Below are 26,896 nucleotides of genomic sequence, written 5' to 3' on the forward strand. Positions count from 1 at the left end.
TCATCAATACAAGAAAAGGATGCCTCAAGCCTACCAATTCAAGATACATCAATCCACATTACTTTCATTTATACAAGAAAAGGATACATAAGCCTACCAATTCAAGATACAACATTACATTGAAGAAACCCTTCACATTATATCATCATCATTCATAAGTGCATAATTGAGAATAAGCTTTCAATCATAACACAATTGCTTTCTAAACATGATCATAACACTTTCATTGAGATCACACATATACACTTCACATCATAATCATACATAAATCCTTCATGAAATTGCCGGTCAAAGCTATACATCAATCACAACTCAAACATCTAAGATACTACAATAGATAAGGGAATTAACATGATTCAATAACTAATTCAATATAAACATAAACAATTCTAAATATTTTCATGATCACTCAACTCCCAATCACAATTCACAACTTAGGGTTTTGGGGTAGACATGGGTTCATAGGGTAAAATCATCTTAATTCACCATTAAAACATCAATTAAACCATGATTCATCACTTAAATGCCTTTTGAAAATGTTTGGAATTGAACCCATGCATAGATTGAAAACCCTAGGTTTTTGGGGGATTTTTTAGACTTGAAATCATCTTTGAAATTGGCTCCTTGAAAGAAACTAAGTCAAGGATGAAGACTACCATACCTCTTATGGAAGAACTCCACGAAAATCACTTGAGAAAGTTGAAAACTTGACCTTCAAAGCTTGCCTCCTTCTTCTCCAATGGAGGTTTCTAGAGAGAGGATTTTTAGAGAGGAGGGAAGGCTTATAATTTGGGTTTTGAAATAATGAATTGAAAAGGTGTTTTAATACTTTAAAAACCATTAAAATACATTAATATATGAATAATAACCGTCCATTAACTAAACTAAATTAAATAGGAAATTACTAACCTACCCTTACCTTTGGCCGAATCTTGACAGCATAGCAATCATGACCTACGGACCGTAGGTGGGGTGACGCCCCGTCCTATTGGTCCGTGGTTTGGGGCTGGAACATGTCACTTTGGGGCCTGACCCACGACCCCCACCTACGGGGCGTGGGTCCATCTACTGGCCGTAGATGGCCATCCGTAGATCACTATATATTTCGCAGTTTTTTGGTTTCTTGAGGTCTTGGGGGTTAGGCTTTAGGGTCCTCCTCAAGGACCCCAAGGACAAGGGGTCCTTGGGGAGTCGTACCTTGACGTATAACCCCTAAACCCCTCAACCTAAGCTCGGGAAGACATTCTACCACATGAAACCCCATTACAACTCAAACATACAATCATTAGGCTCTAGTTTCACTTACTAGATTTCCGGGTCGTTACAATAATATAGCACAAAATAAGAAGTTGATTGCTTACAACATTATAATTTCAGGTAAATTTTAGGACAATGTTAGATATTATTTAAGGTATATAGATACATTATATTTGTCATCTAAATGTACTTATCTAAGAATGGGTATATATATATTAAGACATAATACATAAACATGACCCTTTACTTGGCTTCCGCGGACAATTATGCCCTCCAACTTTGAGTGTGCACAAATAGACACTTAAACTTGTATAAAATTGAATAAGTCGACACATGTGTCCTACATGGCATTGTACACGTAGGATGCCATATAAACCACAAAATTTTCATGTAGGGTGCCATGTAGGACGAATGTGTCCATTTGTTAAATTTATACAAGTTTAAATGTATACTTGTGCACACCCAAAGTTAAAGATCATAGTTGTCAGTTGACGCCAAGTTAAGATTCATGTTTATGTATTATGTCATATATTAATATGTTCATCTTTTTTATCCATATTTATTTATATTATATTAAAAGCGGGAATTCCAACTTAAAAGTTAAATTACTAAAAATACCATGCTAAATAATCTAACCTCAAGCTAACACCCCTTCTTTAATCATCGCAATGCTTCATATTCAACGAGCATGTAAGGCTACTTCACATTTTTAGAGTTTTTACTCTCTTACATCGTTACATGTTTATATCCTTTAACACCATACAAATTTTGATGCACCTATTTTTTTCCTCTCGTCAAGATAATTTCTTTGCTTATTCTTTTCTTGCTTAAAGATAAATTCTCAACAATTTTTTAGCTATCCCAACAAAGAATAATATGAAAATATATTCCTTAAAGATTTGGGTGTTTGCTTTTCAAATCCATTTTCAAAACGTGTTTTGGGTGTTAAGGAGTGTGTATGCTTCTTGAAAGTACTGAGCATTTTGTAGTCTTCTCAATATAGTTGGCGCATTGTGTATGTTGTCGTGGATTCGTGGTGTTGATTAGTTGGTTTAACTGCCTTTTAGGACAAGTTCTTAGTGCAAATTATGTTGAGATTTATAGTATTCTTGATAAAGAATTGTTTCAAAATTATTGGATAATTATATTAATATATAATTCCTGTGCAAATTTACTTATGTGCTTGTCGTGTGTTTGTATTTTCTAACTCTTATTGCACGGGTATTTAAAGGGGAAGGTCGAGGATTTTAGTGGGTAATTTTTATGTATAACTCACTCCTTACATGGTTGTCTATGCAGATACTATTGGTGATGACGAAGCAAGTAGTTGAGGTGTTCGCTAGAGTTGATCCAGTTGTTGAGGTGAACTGTTGCATTGTTCGTGGAGGGTTTCAAAAGAGTTATTAACATTTATTCCGAGTCCTTTTGTGATTCCTTATAATGCTTCATGGTCTGGTGTGGGATTTCGGCAAGAGTGTTAGATTAATATTTTAAGATACCAAGTGTTCATTATTATTTATCATATCGTTTGACTACTTATTTAGTTCATCAAATGTTGTGAATTAATGGTTTAAGGTATGGAAATTGGGCTCACTTGAATGGTCAAGTGTGTTGGTGCCATTCATGCCTAGGGGGTAGTTTGGGACGTGACATAAACCTAAAATCCACTCCCTTAAGTAGTAAATACTTTGAAACTAACTCCCAAAGTAGTAGAACTTAGAACTTCATTCCCAGAGTAGTAGAACATCAAAATTACTCCGAAAGTGGTAAAATTTAGAGCTTACATTCTTCAAATAGTAGAACTTTAAAATTTTCTCTTGAACCAAAATAATTTGAAAAATGTATGTTAGCAATTTTCGATCTTATGAACACGTGTGCAAGTGTTTCCTGATCAGGTTTATCACAACACCAGCATCTTGATAGGCCTTCTAGACCCCATCTTCTCAGTCTATCATCTACTGGAATCTTGAATTTCCACAACCTCCACATCATAAAAACTATTTTGAAGGGAATTCCTTTAGTCCAAATCCACTTATGTATTCTATTCAGATCTTCCTAGTGTATTATACAATTCCATGTTGATTTGATTGTGAAGCTTCCCCTTGAATATAATACCCAACACAATTTATCTTTCTCCACACTGCCTTTAAGAGGTTTTATGTAACAAATGATATGCTCCACCAACTCGTTGGGAGAATTTCCTGCAGAACCTCCACATCCCATTCTACCTATTTAGCAAGCTCCTCCACCTTATCATATATATCGTCCCATTCAAAGTCATCCCATGTGATTGTGTATAAATCTCCCAACCATGTCCAATTATCAGGCCACACTGATATTGATCATTTTCTAGTCTGCCACAATATTTGGTGTTCAATCAAACCTTGTGGCTGCAACATCTTCTTTCACAACCTCCTCCTTCAACTTTCCACATTACTAAGTTAGGATTCCTTGACTTACAATATTTGTTCTTCATGTATTCACTCCAAAGGGTTTGCCCCGTTATAAAGTTCCACCATAACTTACAGAATAAAGCTCTTAACACATTATGCATAAGTCTAAATCCAAGTTCTTCTTCCTCCTCTGGTAGGCAAAGGTTGCTCCATGTGTTCTATTATCTACCTCTTCCCTTTATGCAACTACTCCAGATTAAATTGGGCCATCATTTTTTGCACTTGGTTCAATACATTTCTAGGACGGTTTATGACTAATAAACAGTGTATAGGAGTGTTTTGTAGGAAATGTTTAATCAAAATGGCTCGGCCCCATATGTTTAAAGCTTACTTTTCCACCTTTGTATCGTTGCCCCAATCCGATGAATTATTTGCTGATAGTATGCCTTTTGTTTCCTTTTATATAAGATAGGACACCCCAAATATGTAAATTGAAACTCCTTCCTTAGTATTCATGTAGCTACTTCAGCAACCACTAGCTTCCCCCCTGAAACACTGTGATGCAGGTAGATTGCACTTTTTTTCTTTATTCGCCATCTGCCCCGATACTTTTTCATACCTCCTAGGTACCTCACTAATCATATTCATTGTTTCAACCTCTGCATTGCACGATATGTTCATATCATCCCCAAAAGTAAGGTGATTTAGCTTCAGCTTCCCTTTAGACATACCAAATTCTTTCTCATGAGAGCATTTAAAGATCTTGACATAACTTCCGCCGCCAGTATAAAGAGGGTGGGTGAGAGAGGATTGCCTTGTTTTAATACCCTTGAGGACTTGAAAAAATTGTTGGGTTGACCATTTAGTAGAATTGAATACCGTTACTACTAATCAGTCTAAACACCATATCAATGATTCTATCTCCAAACCCCAATTTTCTTAATACCTTGGCTAAAAACAATCTCTCAACCCTATTATAGACTTTCATCATGTCCAGCTTAATTACAAGATTAAGCGATTTTCCCTTTTCCCTTATTTCTAAGATTATTTCTTGCATCATTAATACATTCTCAGCTATGCTTCACCCTTGCACAAGACCTACTTTCTCTGGTGATATAAATTGAGGTAAAACAACCTCAATTCTTTCATGAATAATCTGTGAAAAAATCTTATTCACAAAGTTACTCAAAAGAGATAGGCCTCAAATCTAAAAAAGTATTCACCATTGTCTTCTTCGGAATCAGTACTAAGTTTGTATGGGTAATAAGTCAAGGAAGTTCTGCACCACAGGAAAAAAAGCTTAAGTTATATTATGAATGTCTTCTCCAATGATTTCCCAAGTATTTTGATACAACGCCCATGTCATACCATCTGGTCCTCCTGCACTATTTCGATTCAACCTTACAACTGTATGCATTTCCTGAATTTCCCCATTCTTATCACTGTTCACCATTTCTGCCAACTCATTTAACATTTCAAAATCTGGGCAAGTTGTTTTCCTAGTAAATTGCTTGATATAGAAGTCAATTATGGCACCTGTAATGTCTTCTTGAACCTCCATCCACTCTTCTTCATCATTTTGTATTTTGTTGACCCTCAAGCAGCTTCTTCTGCCCTTCACTATTGTGTGAAATAATTTTGTGATTCTCTCACCTTCTTCAAACCACTTCATTTCTACTTTCTGTTTTCAGAATTCCTCCTCCCTACATAATTGTTTTTCAGCTCTACTTTTGCTTTATGGAGATCTTCTCGATTACCTCCTGATGGAGTCCCTTCAAACTCCAATTCTTAAATTCTAATGGCTTTCTCTAGAGTGGATATTTCCTAATATTCCATATTAAATCCTTCATTGATATTTGGGGTTTTTGACAATCATTCTTTAGATTATCTAGATTATGTTTGAGCCCGTGTTGATTCTCCTCCAACTTGTTTCCTTTGCTTTGTATGATTACCCTTCAGTTTTCCTATCTATGTAGGGGATAAATCATCTTTTATAGTCGTCCTAGCTATATTTAGAGTTAGGTCAACTTTCTCCCTAATATTCTCCTTATGCTCCAATACTTTCCTCATCATTGTCATTTTGAATTTCCAGCGGAAGTACTTCCTCATTGTTTATTTTCAACAATCACCAAAGCTCTTTCATTCACCTCATAATGACTTTCTTTATTTTTCTTATTACCTTCTTCTTCATCTGCCCCTTGTTCGCATTGTGTGGATTCTGTGTGGCTTTGTCCTTTCTTAGTGTTTTCAATTTTGTGATCAGTAGTAGTGCCTTTTTATTCTTGAATTTTTTTATCCTCCTTATAAACAAACGTTTTATTTACCCAATCCTTGGTGCTTTTGTCATTTGCTTTGTCTTCATTGACTTCATTTGTATCATGCTCATCCTCCTCCCTAAGTGCCTCAAAGGAGTTTTCATCCTGATAGGAAATTTCTCCTTCAATATGCCCTTATTTATCTCTTTTATACTTATTTCTTCTCCTTACCATCCACTCTTGTCGATTCTGTTTATTGCCCACCACATTTCCACTTGTCAAGGTTCTTCTTTGATCAATCGTCGAACCTGTAAAGTTATGTATGTTTTCCTTCTCTTCCTTCTTTTGATCCTCTTCACTCCTTGTTTCATACAATTCAAGATGTATTGTCCAGCAATTGTGTTCCACTTAGATTTTATTTTTCCTGCAATATTATCTTTTTCATTAACCTTTACTCATTGGGTAGCTTTGTAGTCATTTCGCCTTCAATTTTAACTCTTGCACAACTTGGTCGTGTTTAATTTTTTGTCGCCATGTCCACCGTTAAGGGCTTGCCAATCACACTCGGTATTGAGAAAATAGCCTCCTTAGCAGAAAAAATTTGGTGGTAGATCTGAGAATGATATGAAAGCAACACCAATAGTTGTTTCAACATCCAGTTCAAACCATGGATCCCTTTTAAGGGTTCTCATCTGTCAATAACTCTCTTTTGCATTGACATGAAAAGTTGCAATAGATAATAGATGCACGTAGTCTTCCATTGTCGTAAGTCTGATTAGTATGTGCCTCGTGTCCAATACATCTATCATGCATTCACTTTTAATTTCACATTGCCCTGGTATTGTCTTCCTCAGTACCTTCACATCTGGTTTGCCATACGAAAATTTTCCTATGATGACATAGTGCAAATTCTCCTTAATGATAAGTGATCCGACTTCCGATGTTTTGCACGTGATGCTCGGTTCACCATGAAGTAATATCACTAGCTTGGGTGGGACGGTGGGGATTTTTGGGGTACTAGGTTTTGGTTTAAGTAAACTGGCAAAAAGATATTTACATTTTTTAAAATAAGACAAATTACATGCTACAATAGGCAAAAGTGACTTGAAACAAGTGTTACCCCTTGCTTGGCCACGAACAACATTTTTAAATTTTAAACTTGAACTTTTGTTCATAAGGTAAGCGAGGATCGAAAGTTGAAGACCACCAAAAAAAAAGTCATATTTCTACTTTTTTTTTTTGTTCCAACTCTTTTCCTTGATAAGTAAGTAAATCTCTGAACAATAATTTTGGGCTTATATATTTTCTTCACAAATCATGGACTTCTGCCTATCTAATTTGTACTAAAACTAGGTAGAATTGGGCCAATAACAAGGCTCTAGAAAGCATTCTAACTATAAAACATTTGGGCCTGGGCTTTATTCAATGTCAAGTTTACTACTTGAGCCCAACAACCATAACAACCACAATCATATAATCGATTTCAATTTTTCTAGAATTGAGGTGTGATTGTTATTTAATAATCTGGTATTTGATTCCTACTGATTCGACTAATCAAGATTCATGTTGAGTATACTTATTGAGGGAGTAAAATTTTATATCGAAAATTTCTCCGCTTAAATCGGTGCTCAAAATCAAGACATTTAGTCAAATGGTGAATATATCCAACCAATTGTTGGAAAACTATATGCACAGCGAAAGCATACTAGAATTTTACGGCTTACATGAATAATAGATAACCAATACCGTTTATGCTAGAACACATAAACTTGTTGAAATTTAAATCGATAAATACCTCTTGAAGCGTGAGCAGATACTTTCAAGCAAATCCCCAAGTTAGACAGACCTTCAAGCGGATCCCCAAGTTAGACAGCAACTATGATCTTCCACAGTGATCCCAAGTTCACATCCGAACTCTCTCAATACTTGGGTGGGCAAGTATCGAATAAAAAACTAATCCATCTTTTTCTAGCTTAGGAGAATCTCTATTAATAGAGATTCCTTCCCAATCCAAAAAGGAGAAGAAAATCCAGTTTTCTTGAAAAACAAGAAAACACACGCTTGACTCCTTTTTCCCTTAAGAAATAGGATTCTGAGTTCTAGTTAAATATGGGCACTGGAGGGACCACGGAATTAATTACTGAGGCTTCCTATTATGGAAATAATTCCAAATAATTAATTTGAATTATTCTTACCATAATAAATTACAAATCATTCCACTAGAAATTCGTAATTGCACTCCTCTATTTATATTTCTAATCCCCATTAAACACTTATGTAATTAATTCCCCATGTTAAGATTTCAGATACTAATCAATAAATTAAATTACTGACGAATTTAACTTAATGATTAATTTCCTTAAGAGCACTACTTAACTTATTTCATGTGTCGGATTCATAAATTCACTTGCAAGGTTTGACACGATAAAAACTTATAAGTTTCTCAAAAAGGCATATCAATCAATCTCTATAACGAGACATGAATTCCATCAACTAACTTATTATTTCACCAATATATATTATTATCATCCAACTTACCAGGCATATTGACCTATCTCAGAATCTCACCTTTTAATAAATCAAAACAATAATTAATATATACAAATCATAATAGTTATATCAGGATTAAGAATATAAGTACATTTAATAGTTTAGAAAATATGTTTTGTCAGTCAATCTAAAACAATTATCTCAACTCGGTCCCGTTCAATACATACAAAATACACTAGCACAAGAAGTTAGAACTATACCGTTCTCATAATCAAGATAAATTAGATATAATCTTGTGCTACAATCGTACCGATGGCATGTCCAATTTTCATCCTAGATTGTGAACAAAAAACTTTATACTTAGAACCGATGATTTAATCCTCTGTATATAAGCTAAAACTCTACACACTAAATCATCTACTATATAAGTAAACAGACACCATAAACGAATATATGATCTATTAAAATTGAGCAAATATTTATTCTATAATAAATATTATTTCTTAACACATGGTTAATAGTATATATTCCAACACCATTCCACCATATCTCTTTGCAACGAAGTGGATATAACTTTGATCACCAAAAATCTAGTGAAATAGATTGAAATCCCTCCATTCTTAATCAATAATTTCTTATACGAACTGTGGAATCGGAAAAATACATGCACATAATGATTTCCTCTCAAATGATTACGCATAAAATATAATTCATATAGTTGGTCAAATAGAATATTTAAGATATCATATGATCAGAAAAATAAAATAGAACATTTACTGCAGTAATAATAGCATATCCTGTGAAATCGAAAAAATATATGCATAAGTCTTATGTTTGTCTGAGACTGAGATGTTGAGATGTTGTGTTCGATATACCTCGACTTCACAAAAAAAAAGTATAACAACATTTGAAAACATTTTTTTTCTCATTTGGGACAAAATATGCACACTTGGTACCAGGTGGGTACTATCTGGCAAATCAGTGAAGTAACATTTTTTTATAACATTAATGAATAATAAAGTGGAAACTATTTATTAAAATATTAAAAAGGAAAAAAACAGAGGAGATAAAGGTTAGTTTTCAATTTAATATTTGGTCGGTGCTGATTTATCATGCTAACGCGTGAATGTAAAATACAATTATACCCTCAAACTTTCTCTAAAAATCAATTTAATGACTTTATTTTACCTTTTGAAGGAAAAAGAATCAAAATTTCATTTTTTGTGTTTTCTCTGATATGAGACCTGTTTTAAGTCATTTGCTTTAAAATTTTATTTTAAGATAAAATGTTTTCTATCAAAGACTATTCATTTTTAAGACTGACTTAAACACGGGATCAGTGTAGCTAGAGCTATCCTAGAGTGTCCAATTGAACATCTTTTGTCGGAAAATTACGTTATGTATATATATGTCAAATTCTATATTTAAAGATATATATATATATATATATATATATATATATATATATTTAAAGTTGGACACCGTTTACAAAAGTTACTCCTTCTGTCCCTAATTACTTGTCCACTTTTCTTTAAATAGTTGTCCCTAATTACTTGTCCATTTGACAAATCAAGAAAGGACAAAAAAATATTTACCCATTATACCCTCAATTAATTACTTTAAAAAAGATAAAACTTCTTGAAAATCTTAAGTTTTTAGTTCATTCAATTCATAATTAATAATGGTAAACTCGCTATGTCAATAATTATTTTCTTAATAGGTGTGTCAATTCAAATGTAGATAAGTAATTAGGGACAGGGAGAGTATGTTTTAGCATAGTGATTATGAGTGTTCATTTCAATGAATGAGTTCTAGGTTGAAATCCCAAATAGCACAATCTTCTACAAAGTCTTTGAAATTATGTCAAATAGTAGTATTATTGTGTTATATGCAAGTCATTTAAAGAATATTTATAATTTAAGTCAACTAGAAGGAATTATAAATAACTCTATTTATAATCTAGTGTAACATTTAAATTATCATAATGTGTAAACATAAATAACTAAAGTCCATGAAATAATAAAGCCATTCACACTCAAGAATATAAAAAGGTACAGAAAATGGTATAAATTTCAATGATCTTTGCCAGATAGACCTCCTTGATTGGTTCAATTTGACAGATAGAATTTCATTCATTAATTTGTGAATTGATAAGACATTTTCTAGAAAAATTCTACACACTAAGGGATCGTTTGGTAGAGTGTATAAGAACAATGCAAAATAGAGTGCATTTAGTAATGCATGTATTAGTTATGCAAACATTATTTTTTATACATTGTTTGGTTTGATGTATTAGAAATAACAAATCTTGCATAATTTCTATTGAAAAATATATATTTACAAAAATACCATTCACACTTTATTTATTTGTACACTTCCTTTGCAACAAAGTTCTTTGCTAAAACACCGAAAAAGATATCTTTGCTAAAACATCTTCTTCTTCTTTTTCTTATTTTTTTCAAAAATAAGATTAAATAGTTGTACTATTGCGTCAAAATAATTTTGTGAAGCGGCAAAGAGTTTTTTTTATCAAATTTATCATCACAATAGTAAAAATTTTGATTAAATTATATTGAAATTAGATTTATTTATTTTTAAAGAAAAAGATACTTAAGAGGCCATAAAGCCTATTAAGACACCAACAAATTAAAAGACACTAAAAAGCAAATCAAAATCAAAATAAAAAATTATGACAACAAAGAAAATAAAAAGGCTTTAAGGATTGTTTTGTAATTATTTAATCTAATGCAAGTATTAAAATGTTATGTATTACTAATACCTAAAATTCCTTGGTATTAGTAATACACAATAGAGTGTATAACTAATTCAAGCATTAGTTATAACATCGCATGAAAAAATGTACCAAACAAGGTACTACTAATACACACCTAATGCATGCATTGTATTTATAGAGTAAATTACTTTATAAAATAGTGATTGCAAATAAATTTTTATGGTAAGTATTACACTATTGCTTTACTCCTCATTGGTTTCAATATAACTTTCTTTTTACTGTATTTGAGTTATATATTTTTTTTATTTGTTGATATATTTTACTTGAGTCAAAAACAATCTCTACCTTCATGAGGCGGGAATAAGACTGTATACATACCATCTTCTTCGAACTTCATTTATAAAATTACATTGAATATATTATTATTATTATTACTTGTAAAAATAAATTACTTTTATAATATCAGTGTATAATAAGTCTCGTAGATTTTACTATATTATAGAAGAGTCTAGGAATGACTACCAATGTTCCAATAAGATCACTACTAATGTCCAATATATTTATAAAATATATAAGTGGGCCCCACCACCTTCCACTTAAATACTACATATTATATATTATTAATTACTATACTATAAATCACTACTAATATCCAATATATTTATCAAACTATATAAGTGGGCTCCATCACCTTCCACTTAAATACTACATATTATATATTAATTACTATACTATAAATGACTTAAATACTCCATATTATCTATTACAATAATTAACAATTATTTGACACTTTAAATTCTATCAATGCCATATAAATTAGGATAAAAAACCTAACATATAATATTTAAATATATTTAAAAATAATATAAGTAATACTATACATTACAATAATTAACAGCTTAATTATTTAAAACTTATATAAAAAATTTAATTGACTCTCTAAATACTATTGTCTTTTAAGAGGCATCCCACACAAAAAGATAAGTCAAGAATCAACCAGACCAAGTCTAGAACACCAACTTTGTGCAAGTCAACAGAAAACCTCAACCACATTCCAATGAAAAAAAAAATCAAAAATATGATGCCAATGGGCAACTTTTTCCAATTTTGACAAGTCAAGGTACAAACTTTTCATCACAAGGTACAACGCACTAATAGCATACCTCACTTGCATCATCTAGATCTAACTAGATAAGGTAAATGCTAAATTTGATGTTGTAAACATAGAAAATCCAATCATTTAAATCCAATTACAAATTTTGAAATCTATCCTCTATGTCAGCCATTAATTAAAAAAATCTATTTTTTTTTTTTACCATTGCCTTATTTTTCCTCACTATGATTTTCGAGCTAACTTTTATGCACCTCAATTATTTTATCAAATACCTGTTATATTTTATCGATTATTTCACCAATCCAAGTACTAGATAACTCGGCCACCAAAACTTCAAACAGATAGTGAAATTTGAATCCCCATCTCCAAAATTTACTTTGACCATTGAATTATTATAATCCAAAAATTGGAATCTACTCATGTCATATCTATAAGAAAAAATTCTCAAATCTCAAATTCTTTAAAGATAAAAAATTTACCTTTTTACAACCCCAAAAGTGAAATCTTGAAAAGGGGTGTAATGGTAGTTGAATTAACATCACCACAGACATTAAACTCCAACAAGAAACCAAACAAGCTAAGATCTATTAGATTTCCAAGACTGTCTTTCTTGAGAAAAACATCCTCAAATTGCTCAAAAAAATCTAAGTTTTCTTGTCTATCCATTGTTCCAACAAGTAATAACTCAACCCCAGAGCAACTAAGTCCAATCAAAATGCCAGATTTATCACCAAATTATATGAAGATTACAACTAGCTATGATGCAAAGAAAGGAAGTAACTCTCAGGTAAATTAAGTTTCTTGATTTTTGATTTTTGCTTAAAACAGTACTACTGCTGACCAAGTCTTAATTGTAGTAGTCTATCACTATGATGAATAAAAAAATGTGTTGACAAAGACTTTATATTATGAAATTTTATTAGAAATTTTCTCATTTTTGTGACACCCCTTTTGTGTTTCAGAGAGGTATTGGATCAGTAGATGTAAATTCAATTGATTCATCTGAATTTTGTACACCAAAAAAGGATGACAAAATCAAGAACAGACCAGTAATGAAAAAAATAATGAAGAATTTTGGTAGTACAAGGTCATTTAGAAGAAGGTCATCAAGATCAATAACAACAATGAAGAATCATAATACTCGAAATCCATCTTCAGTTGAGTTTTCTGAATTATCATCATCACCATCACCACATTACAGAAAATCAACTTGTTGTTCTCAAGGTAAAAATTGTTTACATCATAGTTGTGAATCTAGCTTTGATAGTAGTGATCAAAGTAGGAGTCCGCGAAAATATTCGCAGACTCTATCAAGAACAACTAGTATGAGAAGTGTGAAGATTTTGATAAACAAAGATAGTTTTAAATCTAAAAAGGGTACCTCAAAATGCTGTCAAATTCCTGATAAGGCGACGTGTTCTTCGACTATTAAGGATTCTAAGTTTAAGGAACATGTTGAGTTTCATCCTGAAAAAACTGAATCTGATAGGTTGTCTAAGTTCAAAGTTTGTTCATATCATCATTGTTCTCTCCATGGAGGACACTATGATGATCCTTCACCCCCGGTGAAACGCGTATATAGGAGGAAAAGATTGTTGAAATCACAAAAGAGCATTAGAGCAAAAAGAGAGTTTAGTACTGCTGATGAAAATACTCAATTGAGCTCCAGTGTTGATCCTTCAGTTTGTGGACAAAGCAGTGCTGCAGAAGATGCTGGTGGTTTCGATGTAAACGAGGCAATTGAACATGCTGATCTTGTTGAGATTGACTTTGGTGAACAACAAAGCAGTGGAACAGAAGATGCTGGTGTTTTCGATGTAAACGAGGCTATTGCATATGCTGAAATTGACTTTGGTGAAACATCATTTCCGGAGCAAAGTTACAAGGAGACACTCAACATAATGAGCAAACACTCTGCATTAGAGAAGGACAGCCTACTTACTGCTTCAGAGTGTTGCAATTGTATGGCACGAGGGCGGAGTGACTCAAAAGATGACAGTGTTACAGAATCAGCTGCATTCAGTCTCGTGCAGGAAAGGGATCGTTCACATCTCCTAAAGCAAGATGATGGTGTCTCTACATCTGATGGGGATGAAAGTAGTAAACGAGAACTGTCTAAAGATGCACCATTTACCATGACAACGAGATCGGTGTTTGATCTTTTTAATGGAGCAAAATATAGCAATGTTACAGAATCAGCTGCTAAATCTGATAACAATGAAAGTAACAACAGAGAACCGTCTAAAGATGGACCATTCACCATCACAACGAGACCGGTGTTTGATATTTTTTATGGAGCAAAATGTAGCAATGAAATCTCTTCTGTTTCAGCTAGCAATATGCAGGAGAAGGATGGTAAAGCTGATCCGAATGAGGACCTTGATAGCACATCAGGTCCAGTTGGTGATTCAAAATCCCAGAATTGTCCTCCAGCTGAAGTTGCCAGACCCAAAAAGAAGTATATGAACATGTGGAGTCTGATTCGTAGGCATATGGTCTCGGACTCATCTGCTGAACCTGAGACCAAACCAGCTAGTGGCGCTAACGACGAAGAAAATCAACAGGATGGTGCTAGCAAATTGCCTTCAGCAGGAAGTTCTGACTCATGTTCAGAATTTGCTGAAAGAGAAATGATACCTGCAAATGAGGATGCAGAAAGTCAAGAAATTGAATTGAGGAAGCTTTTCACCATCAAACTCGTACGAGAAGCAATCGAGAAGATTCTTCTTCCAGAAGTTCAATCTGATAACCAATCAGTTACAAGTGAGTCCAGTGTAGACCAAGAATCCTTTGAAATGAATCAAATCCAAGGTAAGGAATCAGTTCCACTATTTGTCTTTCATTTGTTTATTAAGAATGTGTGTATTTATTCACTTTAAGAATGTTTCTGAATTTTTCAGACAGCAAGAATGAGGAGGTAGATGCAGGATCCATGTCAAAAACTGTGAACACAAAAGACGTTGGCGGCTCAAAGAAGGAGATAACACCAAAAGAAGTGAAAAACAAATCTGTGAAGAGAGCACCAAAACACTGGAGCAATCTTAAAAAATGGATACTTCTCCAACGATTCGTCAAGGAATTGGAAAAGGTTAGAAAGATCAATCCAAGGAAGCCGCAGTTTTTGCAGTTGAATCCTGATCCTGAAGCAGAAAAGGTGAATTTAAGAACTCAAACAGCTGATGAGAGGAAAAGAGGAGAAGAATGGATGCTTGACTATGCGCTTCAGCAGGCGATAAGTCAACTTGCTCCAACTCAGCAAAGGAAAGTGGAACTTCTTATAAAAGCTTTTGAAACTGTGGTTCCACCACAAGGCGACAATAGCCAGATTGCATTTTCTAAGCCCAGAGCTAGAAAGGAGAATGAATTCATGTCTACAGCAGGCAATTCGGGGCGTAAGGCAGAGAAAGTTATTGCAGGCATAGACAGAAAGCTTGAAGAAAATGACTGCTCTATGTACAAAGATCATGATGTTCGACAGTCTATGCTTAGGAAGAAGTCGGATGAAGTGACAAGCGCTTCAAATGATGAGGATTTGGTGGAAGGAAAAGCTTGGAAAGAAGATCGGGAAGATAGTTCAAATGATTCTATGAAAGAAACCTCAGATGCAGTTGATGGAGCACGAGAAGATGTGGGGTCAGTTGTGAGAGACAGGAAGTTGGAGCTTGAGAATCATGATGGCGTTACTAGTGAAACATCCGATACAACGCAGAGCTCAATTGCAGCTGGCGACCAAAATTCACTCACTGCAGTGAGCATCCAGAGTTCAACTTCAGCATCTGATGCAACAATGCAAGAAAATGTAACTATGGAAGAGACAGCAAAAGAATGTGAGAAAACACGTAAACCTCTTCGTGGATTTTCTCTCTTATTATCAATGTCTGATCCCAAAGAAGATGATGGAGCATCCAAGGGGCAGGCGGACAAACGGAGTTACATCAGCATGTGGCACATGATATCACAACATGTGCTATCAGACGTTGCATCAAAAGTTGGAAATGAACTACTTGATGGAACTGATGATGAGGTAGAAGACAGCAGTAGTACACCATCTGAAAGGAAAACGTGCAACTCTCTCGAGGATTTCTCCGAGACAAACAGGGAAGATCATAATCCAAGCCACCACGGGAGAAGTTTCTGCAGAGACGATGCTGTCAAACTCATACGAGAGGCAGTTAACGAGATCCTTACAACGCCAATTCAAGATGATTCATCGGATACACAGTCAGTCACCAGTGACATAATCCCGGACCAGGAACTCTCAGAAGCTGATGGTGAAGCGAATACTCGCTCAAATTCTACAGAAAGCTTGACAAATCTTGACACGACTGAAGGTGGAAAAATGTTGGATCAAGAAACGAAGGATCCAAAAGAAGAGAGAGCACTTCTACTAGCCAAGAACAAACCTGAGACACAAAAGTCCAAGAACTGGAGCAAGCTGAAGAAGTTGATCCTCCTCAAGAGATCAATCAAGGCACTTGAAAAAGCGAGGAAATTCAACCCACGAGCGCCTCAATTTCTGCCCCTAACACCTGATCAAGAACCAGAAAAAGTGGATTTGAGGCATCAAATGACTGATGAAAGGAAAAAAGCAGAAAAATGGATGCTTGATTATGCAATGCAGCATATAGTTACCACGCTAACTCCTGCTAGGAAAAAAAGAGTGGCAATGCTTGTGGAAGCATTCGAAGCAGTTGTTCCTCTTCCAGAAGTATAACCAAGTCAGATTGGTGGCAAATTCTTTGACTACTTGTAAGAATTATGAAGGTGAGCAAACATTCCTATATTCGTTCTAATTCAGTTATTTAGACGAAAGAACCTATGGAAAATATTTACTAAATGAAAAAGGGAAACTCATAGGTAACTCTTAAGAGTTAACAGATGTGTAGGCCAATTTATGCAGTTCTTAATGCTATAGCTACATAGTGAGGCTACAAAGAACAACTAGCCAGTCACTAAACGTCGAAAGTGAGAATGATGAACGACAAACTTTGACAATGCTTATTGATTTTACTCACTATAAACGGATTTCTCATTTCTGCTGACTAATATGCAGGTTATACAGAGGCAATTTCAGAAAGTTGATCGTGTGGGATATATGGTCGTCGACTTGTGGTGTATTTGCACTAGGTTTCATTGCTTTTTTTTGAGCAGCAATTGGTAGATTAGCAACTTGATGTAAGGGTGCATATGAGATTTTGTACAAAAGTAGATAGGCTCTATTATACTTTCTGCTACAGAGTGTATTCCACATCCTATTGTAACAATTATATGATAAGCTCTGAGAATGATCATGTATGTATTTAAATAGCATATTTTCATGTCATCCATAATATTCTTTACATTATACATACATGATTATACCATACTGGAAAACAATCAAAGATACACAATATTAAGTTCAATAGACAACAGTAATCCATTGAGATAGAGGTAATGGTGGTATATGTTGACTGATAAACACTTATCTTTGTGTTCACCCATTAATTTGTTGGGTGATCCCTTTCTCTCACGTTCGAGTATTTTGTCGTTGTTTAGCCTCGTGAGTGAGACTTATGCTCTTTGCATGCAGTCACCTCTGTGGTTCCTTGCACTTGGAAAGTACTAGGACCTTTGTGCTCTGAACCTTGATGAGATAAAGTTGACACCTCATGAACCACACAAAATATGAGCCTCCATAGACCATATATATTGTAGAACCATTACCATAGAATATGTTGAGCCTAATTAAGCGAAATGCATATATTTGTCTCATACTCTATGGAGACGGTGGTAGGAGATATATTTTACATTCCAAAGGGGGTTATAATTAGAGATATCATTGTTTCTTGTACAAAAATTACTCGGCAAACACACCTAAAGAATCATGATCACTACTTGCCAATGATCCTGCAAGACCCTTGAGGCGACCCGAAAAGACCACACATAAACTTGAGTACCTCTATATGATAGACCTCAACAATAATACATAAATGAAAATGTGCATGAAACCATTTATACCCTCCATCCCTACTTTATGTGAAGGAGCACAAAATTTAAGAAATTGACAAACTTTCACACATGTAAGCCAAATATATGCAAAATACCAAAAATTATAGCACTTGAATAATGGTGAGAATCTTTTCATTCTTTTCGTTATTAAAAAAAATTAAATTGCTAGAGTTACATGTGTCTTTTTATTTTATACCACATGAGTCCCAATAGGTCATGATATTAAGGATAAAATGGGATGTCATGATTTACTAGTTTTAAAAAAGAGAAGATATCATTTTTTTGACAAACTAAAAAAAAATGTATCACATGTATAAATGAAACTTTATCTTAGAAATCAATTATAAAAATATTAATAAGCAATATACATAATTAGAAGTCAAATCCTAGAAGAAAAAAGAAGAAGAAGAAGAGGAGGTTCAATCAATAATAAACAGCCCTAATAAATAACAATAAGAGTTATTTATAACTAAAATATATTATTCCTTTGTTTCAATTTGTTTGTCCTACTCTCTATTTTAGTCCTTTAAAAAAAGTCTCTTTACTTAAAGGTCATGTAGAAAGACAAACATATTTAAAATCACAAAATTAAAGGTCATTCTAATAAATTTTACATATCTTTAGTTTACGACCAAGGCTTATCAAGTCAAATTCAAACAAATAAATTGAAATCGAAGGAGTGTATATTTTATTTAACTTCTCAAATATCAATAATGACATATAAATGTGAAATAGTACGCAAAATTATTTTGTGAAAGTATATTACTACAATTTTTTTGTCAAAAAATAAATGGTAAGGGTATATTATACTACTCCTTCTAGTCCCAACTCTCAAGAGATTTTTTATTTTCCACTTGTCCTTAAAGTCACTTTCCTTTTATACAACTTTTTTTTTTCTTTTCTAGAAATCATGTTGGTACACATGAATTGAATAAGGGAACTACTTGATGAACAAGGCATAGTCAAATCTTTTGTTTGTTTTTTTCCTTTTAGGATTTCCAATTTTTTTTCCTCTATCTATAAAATACACAACAAAAAAGCCAAAAATAATATATCAACATACAAAATCACTCAAAGAAATTTTATAGCAAAGTTTTTAATATTAATGGCAGGGCTTCAATATTACTTTTTTCCTACTGATTTCTACTATCCAAGGCAACAAAAGATTTCTACTGATGATGTTGCGGTGACCGAGGCAGCGGTGCGTGGCGGTGTTCTTGAAAATCTGGCGAGTAGCACTGCCGTGGACCGCCGTAACATGTTACAAGACAAGATTCTTAAAGTGTCAACACCATTGTCAATGAATTTGGTTAGGTACCAACCAGTGTTAGTCTCAAAGAATGAGGAAACTAATTGGAGGAGGACAACAAATTAATAGAAGATTTTTTTTTTGGTTTCTTGTTCGATATCAGTATTAGGGCATGATTATATACTAGAAGAGGTAGCTTTAATGTAACAAATAATTTTTCAATTTTTCACCATTATACATAATCATTATGAATTCTTGTATTTTATATATATAACTTGCTTGAATCAAGATTTGATTGATTATTCTATTATTTTTTTATGATTTAACTTGAGAAAAGCTAATTTCTTTTGAAATATCACAATCCTTGCAAGTTTGTGATGAATAATTTTGTCCCCAAAAAAATTATGGATTATCAAAAAGAAATTTTGACGAATTTCAGATCTAATTCATTTATTTATTTGTTTATTCATTTATTGAATAGAATGTACCTCGATCTTATTTTAATACACATGATTACCTTTTTTCGTGATGAAGTAAATATAATTAAAAATGCACCATTAATAGCACACACTAGGGGTGTGTTTGGTTTGAAGGAAAACATTTTCCGGAAAATATTTATCAATTTTCTCATGTTTGGTTGGGTTAAATGTTTTCCAAAATCAACTCATTTTTCTCAAATTTAAGAAAAAAAGACTTCCCTTCAAAACTTAAGGTTTCCAAAACTTTCTTCCAACTTCAAATTACAATTTTTTTTGGTTGAAAAAATCAATTTATTTTGTCCCTAATCTTAAACCACCCCCCCCCCCTTCCCAAAAAAAATAATTTAAAGCTTGTTTTTAAAAATGTATTTAACTTCAATTTTTATACCCCACTCTCACCCTACACCCAGCCCCCTACCAACACCCCATCCAAAAAAAATATTAAAAGTTATTTTTAAAAGATATTTCTAATTTCAATTTTTATTATTTTATCCCCACCCCTACCCTCGCCCCCCATCAGCACCCCTACCAGCCCCCACCCCCTTCAAAAAAAAATTAAGTTTGTTTTTAAAAAATATTTTCTATTTCAAATTTTTATTTTTTCACCCCTACCCTCGGCCCTCCCCCCGCTAGCCCCCCCCCCCCATCCAAAAAAATTTAAGTTTGTTTTTAAAAAATATTTTCAACTTCAAAATTTTATTTTTTCACCCTGATCTTCAACCCCCCACCCCCGGCCAGCCTCCCCTACCACCCCCCCCCCCACCTCCACCCCAAAAAAAAAATTGAATTTGTTTTTTAAAAATATTTTCAACTTCAATATTTCATTTTTTCACCTCTACCCTTGACCCCCTCCACCCACCCCCTACTAGCCCCCCCACCCGACCCCCTACCAGTCCTCCCCACCCCCAAAAAAAATTTTAAGTTTGTTTTTAAAAAATAATTTCAACTTCAAAATTTCATTTTTTTTCACCCCCTACCCTCGACCCCCCACCCACCCACCCCCTATTAGTCCCCAAAAAAAATTTAAGTTTGTTTTTAAAAAAAATATTTTCAACTTCGAATTTTTATTTTTTCACCCCTACTCTCGACGCCCTCCCCCCCTCCCTCCCTCCCCCAAAAAAAATTAAGTTTTTTTTTAAAAAAATAATTTCAACTTCAAGATTTCATTTTTTCACCCCTACCCTCCACCCCCCTACCAACCCCCCCCCCCAATTAAAAAAATTTAAGTTTATTTTTAAAAAAAATATTTTCAACTTCAATTTTTTTTTTTTTTCACCCCTACCCTCGACCCCCCCCCCTCCCCTGCCAAAAAAAAAATTAAGTTTGTTTTTAAAATTATTTTCTACTTTAGTAAAAATAAAAGATATTTCTCAAAAATATTTTTCATTCATAAATCAAACACTAAAAATCTTTTCCGGAAAATATTTTCTACTCACCAACCAACATGAGAAAATAAGTCAAAAATCTACTTGTTTTTCAGAAAAACATTTTCCTTTCCTTTCCTACCAAACACACCCTAGATCATAAAAGATGAGAAAGTAGAGCTTAATAATAATCTCATGAAAAAATAATTGTTGTAGCACGTTACTATGGCCAATATTGGCGGCTTAATTAGACTCTTATTTAAGCATGTTCACCATTAGCTTAGAAGAAAAAAAGTACTTTGTTTGTTAACATATATTTTAAGCAAAAAATAGTTCACACAAAGTTACTACTATTTATTTTTGAGTTCGTTGAAGAAGTTTCTATAGAAGCACAACATGGTACACAAAAATAGAAACTACGTGATGAACACGTAGTTAACTAATTAGAATCTCTTGCTTTAATTTTACTGTAAATTTGTCATATATATAATATATAATACAATCTATATAATATAAAGATAGAAAAAAGAAAAATGATGTGATAACTTTCTTTGGCCAAGAATCTTATTTATCTTTTTTTCTCATTTTTTAAATATTTTTCTTATTTCCTCTTCTTCTTCTTATTGTGTATAAAAATGAATATGTTATTTATTATTTCTTCATTTATTCTGTTCTTTAATATACCAACTTAATTTGTTTTTATTTCCAAGACTTTTGGTGATCATAATTCTTAAATTATTAATAATAATTATTGGAAGTGTGAATAGTTGATTAATTGAATTTAAATTTTTTTGGAGCTATTAAAAATAAAATAAATAAATAAAGAGGTGATTTGACACATTTCTATGATTTTCTAGAACATTCATTTTTTTTTCTCTACTTTTTTTTTCTCATTCTATTTAATTTTCAACTTATTAAACTTAATTCTAAACATCCACAATTAAGCAAACATTCGTTCCCCTATATTAGTAACACCTAAAATTTCAAAAGTTTTTGTCTAACAAGTAACAACCCAAAAGAAACGTCATTTGCTATAATTAATTATTAATTATTATGATATTGTTATATTGTAGTAAGAAAAGGAACCAAAAAGAAAACATTTTACAATCCCCAAAAAAAGCTATATAATGGAATTTGAGGAAGGTTTTACTTCATTTCACCAAATTAGAATTTGCATAAGGTAGGTATAAAGTAAGAAAACACCTTCCCTTCTCAATTTATTTTTACATCATACAGTCTTAAGTTTTTAAAATATACATTATGAGAGAGAAATAAAAATGATTGTGGAGTTTATGAAATGCCAGGTTAATCCTCCTGTTGAATTTGAACACAGAGATACTAAAGCAGTAGTAATTTTCAAGTTTATTGCTCTTTTTTGTCTTTTAAATATATATAATTTAGTTTCATGTGTTGAATTCATATTATACTAAAACTGGGAAGGTATTAAGTTAAAAGTTGAAAAAATCAAAAGTTATTCTTTTAACTCTTTTAATATTCTGAAATACGCTATCATAGGTGATATAACATGAAGAATGTGCTTAACCCTCATCATTAAATTGAACAAAATTCAGGTATGTAAAGGCTTGTATTTTATTTTCTTTGTCTCTTGTTTTAGTCAGCAATTTATGAAGCAAATAATTCATTATTAATAAAGATGTTTATAATTTTCCTATTCCAAATTGTCTTCCTCTATACTACATTTTCTTCTGATGTAATTAATAATAACTTCCGTTGTTATTTTTAGGAGAAAAGAGATCATTGCGTTGAAAATTTGCACATGACGAGAATCTACACATTTTTTTTGAGTTATTTGAAGAATCTTGATTTCAACCTTTTATTTAAATAATTTAGAAGTGTTATATAGTAATAATAATAATAATAATATATATATATATATATACACACACTAGTAAAGTTACTCACGCTTCGCGCGAAAATTTAATATTACGAAATTTATAAAATAATACTTAAAATCTATCAGTCATTAAGTAGTAACAAACATTAATAATGTAAAGGAAAATGAAATTAAAATTATAACATCTTATCATTTATCCTTAATAACATAAGCATAAATTAATGACTATAAAAATACATATCAGGATCTGTAACATAAGCAATGGTGTCAGTGAGCCACTCTACAGGAGCAAAGTACACGAATATTTAATTGTGCAGAAAAAGAAGAAGAAGAAGAGGTTCAAAATTTTCGTTGTTTTAAAATGAGAGGAAATCCCTTTATATATAGACAACAAAGGGTAGTGTGAACAAATGTTTATTGTGCCTAATCGGGAAGGTTACAACTATTTGGAAAAGTTGCAACCCTTCAGAAAGGTCACAACCTTTCATAAAAATCACAATTTTTCATAAAAGTCGCAACTCTTCATTAAGTCACAATTTTTCATAAAAATCACAACTTTTCATAAAAGTCGCAATTCTTCATTAAAGTCGTAACTTTTCATAAAAGTCGCAATTCTTCATGAAAGGGAAAGGCTAGTTTTGGAAATAAATAAATTAAAAGGAAATCCTGGTTTTTTGTGGCGCCACGTAGGCAACTCTTCATTAAAGTAGCAACTCTTCATTAAAGTAACAACTCTTCATAAAAGTCGTAATTCTTCATTAAAGTCGCAATTTTTCATAAAAGTCACAACTTTTAATAAAAGTCGCAATTTTTCATAAAAGGGAAAGACTAGTTTTGGAAATAAATAAATTAAAAGGGAATTCTGGTTTGTGATGGTGCCATGTAGATGGGCCTATGGTTCTTTTATATATATATACTAGTAAAATTACTCGCGCTTCGCGCAGGAATTTAATATCATGAAATTTATAAAATAATACTTAAAATCTATCAGTCATTAAAACTAAAAACTATGTTATCTTACATTCAAGATTACGTAGTAACAAACATTAATAACGTAAAGGAAAATGAAAATTATTACATCTTATCATTTATCGTTAATAACATAAGCATAAATTAATAGCTGTAAAAATACAAACCAGGATCTATAACATAAAGCAATGGTGTCAGTGAGCCACTCAATAGGAGCAAAGTACACAAATATTTAATTGTGAAGAAGAAGAAGAAGAAGAGGTTCAAAATTTCGTTGTTTTAAAATGAGAGAAAATCCCTCTATTGATAGACAACAAAGGGAAGTGTGAACAAATGTTTATTGTGTCTTATCGGAAATGTTACAACTATTTGAAAAAGTTACAAGGCTTTGAAAATGTCATAACCTTTCATAAAAGTCACAAATTTTCATAAAAGTCGCAACTCTTTATTAAAGTCATAACTTTTCATAAAAGTCACAACTTTTCATAAAAGTCGTAACTCTTTATTAAAGTCGCAACTTTTCATAAATGTCACAATTTTTAATGAAAAGGGTAAGGCTAGTTTTTGAAAATAAATAAATTAAAAGAAAATTCTGATTTGTGATAGCGCCACATATAGGCGGGTCTAATGTTCTCTTTTATAAATATATATATATATTAAAGATGATGATGTGGCATCCTTCTACGGGTTAGAAACCTATTTATCTTTTTGTGACTTTTTGGTCATTTTTCAAATTTTAAAATACAAAAAAGTTCACCTGAATATTAAAGATAATCACATTTAACTCTTTCTTTATCAATAGTCATATTAAGCTAATTAAGTCTTTTTGTAATAAAATTTAATCAAGTAAAACACTTAATACTCATTCAATTACAATTACTCAAATATACGTTATTTTTCATATTCAAAGGAAACTATTTTCGCAAGAAGTTTCTTTCTTCATTTTTTCTTTTTTTTAATAATGTTTTTTATTTTATCATTATTGGTGTTTTCCCCCACAATTATTAACTTTGTATGTAATGTTCATGCCTTGGTTTTTATTTGTTAGTGGGAGAAAATATGATCAGGTTTTATAGTAATTCTTTTATAAATATCCAAATTTATTTTAAAATCAGAGTTATATATGTATAATTTAATTAAGATAAATTAGATTATAAATCCTTTTGAAACTGAAAAAATATATTTGGTTGAACTAAAATTTTAGATTAGTGTATCTAGGGTTATTGAGCTACAACAAATAAATTAAAATTATACTTATAGAACAAGGAAGAGGATGGTATTAATGTTTGATGTTTTTAGCTTTTACAATATGAGAGATATTTATAAAGTTGGGAAAAATATAAGTAACACGTCTCATTCATCAAGAATTTTATTCTCCTTTTTTATTTTAAAAAAAAGTCATATTTAACATAATTTACACTTCTTCATCTTCATAATTTTCACTCTTAATTAGTCATAGTCATAGCTCACATTAAATTATCGTAGTTATTAAAAAGTTTACCTATTTTTTTAAAACTATTTAATTTATGTATTAAATGATAATGGAAAACGAGAAGAAAGTCTATGGCAACAAAGGGTAAATGTTTTTTTTCTTCTTCTTATATTTTTATTCATCATGAGATAACTATTGTAATTCTCCATAATTTCGCTTTCGAAAAAAAAAAAACTTATGTTTTATATCATCTCTCTCTTTCTTTTTTTTAAAGAAAAATACTCTTCTTAGTTAGAAGTGAGACTTAAAATATACGAACATTGTAATAACATGTTGACACACGTATTTGCACTATCATCTCACCAATGCTCAAAACACCCACCAACGTTAGTTTCATGCTTCGGAGTTCAGCCTTCAAAATGGACATTTGAAGTTCTGTTCCAAATTCAGGTTTCTTAATTGTATTTTGTGGTAAGTTTGTCTTTGGGCAAAAAACTTAAGTATACAAATTAAGTATCTTAATAATCACTATATAGCAATAGTTTTTTTTCACCTATATAGCAATAGTTTTTTTTCAAATATAGAAAATAATATTATTAAAAAGAATAGTAGAAATTTTTTTCTCCCATTACTTTACCTTCTACAATTTTCTCAGATTGGTTATATATTCTCTTCCATCAAAAATATTTTTTAACCAAAATAAACCTCTCCACCTCCCTATTCTAAACGATTTTTTTAATTATGGATGTCAACAATGTTTCAGTTCTAATTCAACACAACGGACGATGGACGTGTATCAGGTATGTGTGATAAATCACAATTGAATTGTAATCTATTTGGTGTTTTTTCGTGATCTTTAAATTATAATCTATTTGGTAGGTATGTGTTTTTTTTTTTTGTATTACAGTCGGAATTAATTGTTTAGTTCTCAAAATTTAATTCGAAATCTGATCATATTATGATTTTATATGATGGTGTATTTTAGTACTGTATTAGATGGTGTATTTTATGTCGAAAACATCTTTAACAAGATTGAAATTGGGTAGAATATGTAGTTAATAGATAGTTTATAATACGTCGTTATTAATCTTTCAATTGGTGATTGCTTTTATCTATTTGTTTAGTGTCATTACGATGTTTTTTAAGTGGATTATAAAAATCAAAAATATTTTGGTAGATAATTTGGTAAAATTGATAGTCTATTTTAAGTCATGTATCAACGCCAAATTCCGTTAATATTTTTAGTATCTGTTTTTGGTGTATTTGTGGAATTTTTTTTAGTTGATTATATAAATCAAATTTCGCGATTGTATTTTG

At 32.0% G+C, this 26,896-nt stretch overlaps 1 protein-coding gene across 1 annotated transcript; it reads left to right on the top strand.

The window, feature by feature from the left end:
* Positions 1-12,729: 12,729 nt before the first annotated feature.
* On the top strand, positions 12,730-17,084 carry LOC125820974 (calmodulin binding protein PICBP-like). The gene is made up of 3 exons (XM_049500403.1): positions 12,730-13,030; positions 13,206-15,054; positions 15,144-17,084. The coding sequence occupies exons 1-3, from the start codon at positions 12,764-12,766 to the stop codon at positions 16,955-16,957; spliced, it is 3,930 nt and encodes a 1,309-aa protein (XP_049356360.1). The 5' UTR covers positions 12,730-12,763; the 3' UTR covers positions 16,958-17,084.
* The last annotated feature ends 9,812 nt before the right edge of the window (positions 17,085-26,896 follow it).

This window comes from Solanum verrucosum, unplaced genomic scaffold (genome assembly GCF_900185275.1).
Source record: "Solanum verrucosum unplaced genomic scaffold, falcon-dt-bn FXZP01000232.1, whole genome shotgun sequence".
Taxonomy (NCBI): Eukaryota; Viridiplantae; Streptophyta; class Magnoliopsida; order Solanales; family Solanaceae; genus Solanum; species Solanum verrucosum.

What these genes read in the sequence shown, in the direction of transcription:
- LOC125820974 (XM_049500403.1), top strand. Translation starts at nt 12,764, where the DNA reads ATGGTAGTTGAATTAACATCACCACAGACATTAAACTCCAACAAGAAA. An exon ending in AGAAAGGAAGTAACTCTCAG is followed by an intron (nt 13,031 to 13,205) that starts GTAAATTAAGTT and finishes TTTGTGTTTCAG; the next exon opens with AGAGGTATTGGATCAGTAGA. An exon ending in TGAAATGAATCAAATCCAAG is followed by an intron (nt 15,055 to 15,143) that starts GTAAGGAATCAG and finishes TGAATTTTTCAG; the next exon opens with ACAGCAAGAATGAGGAGGTA.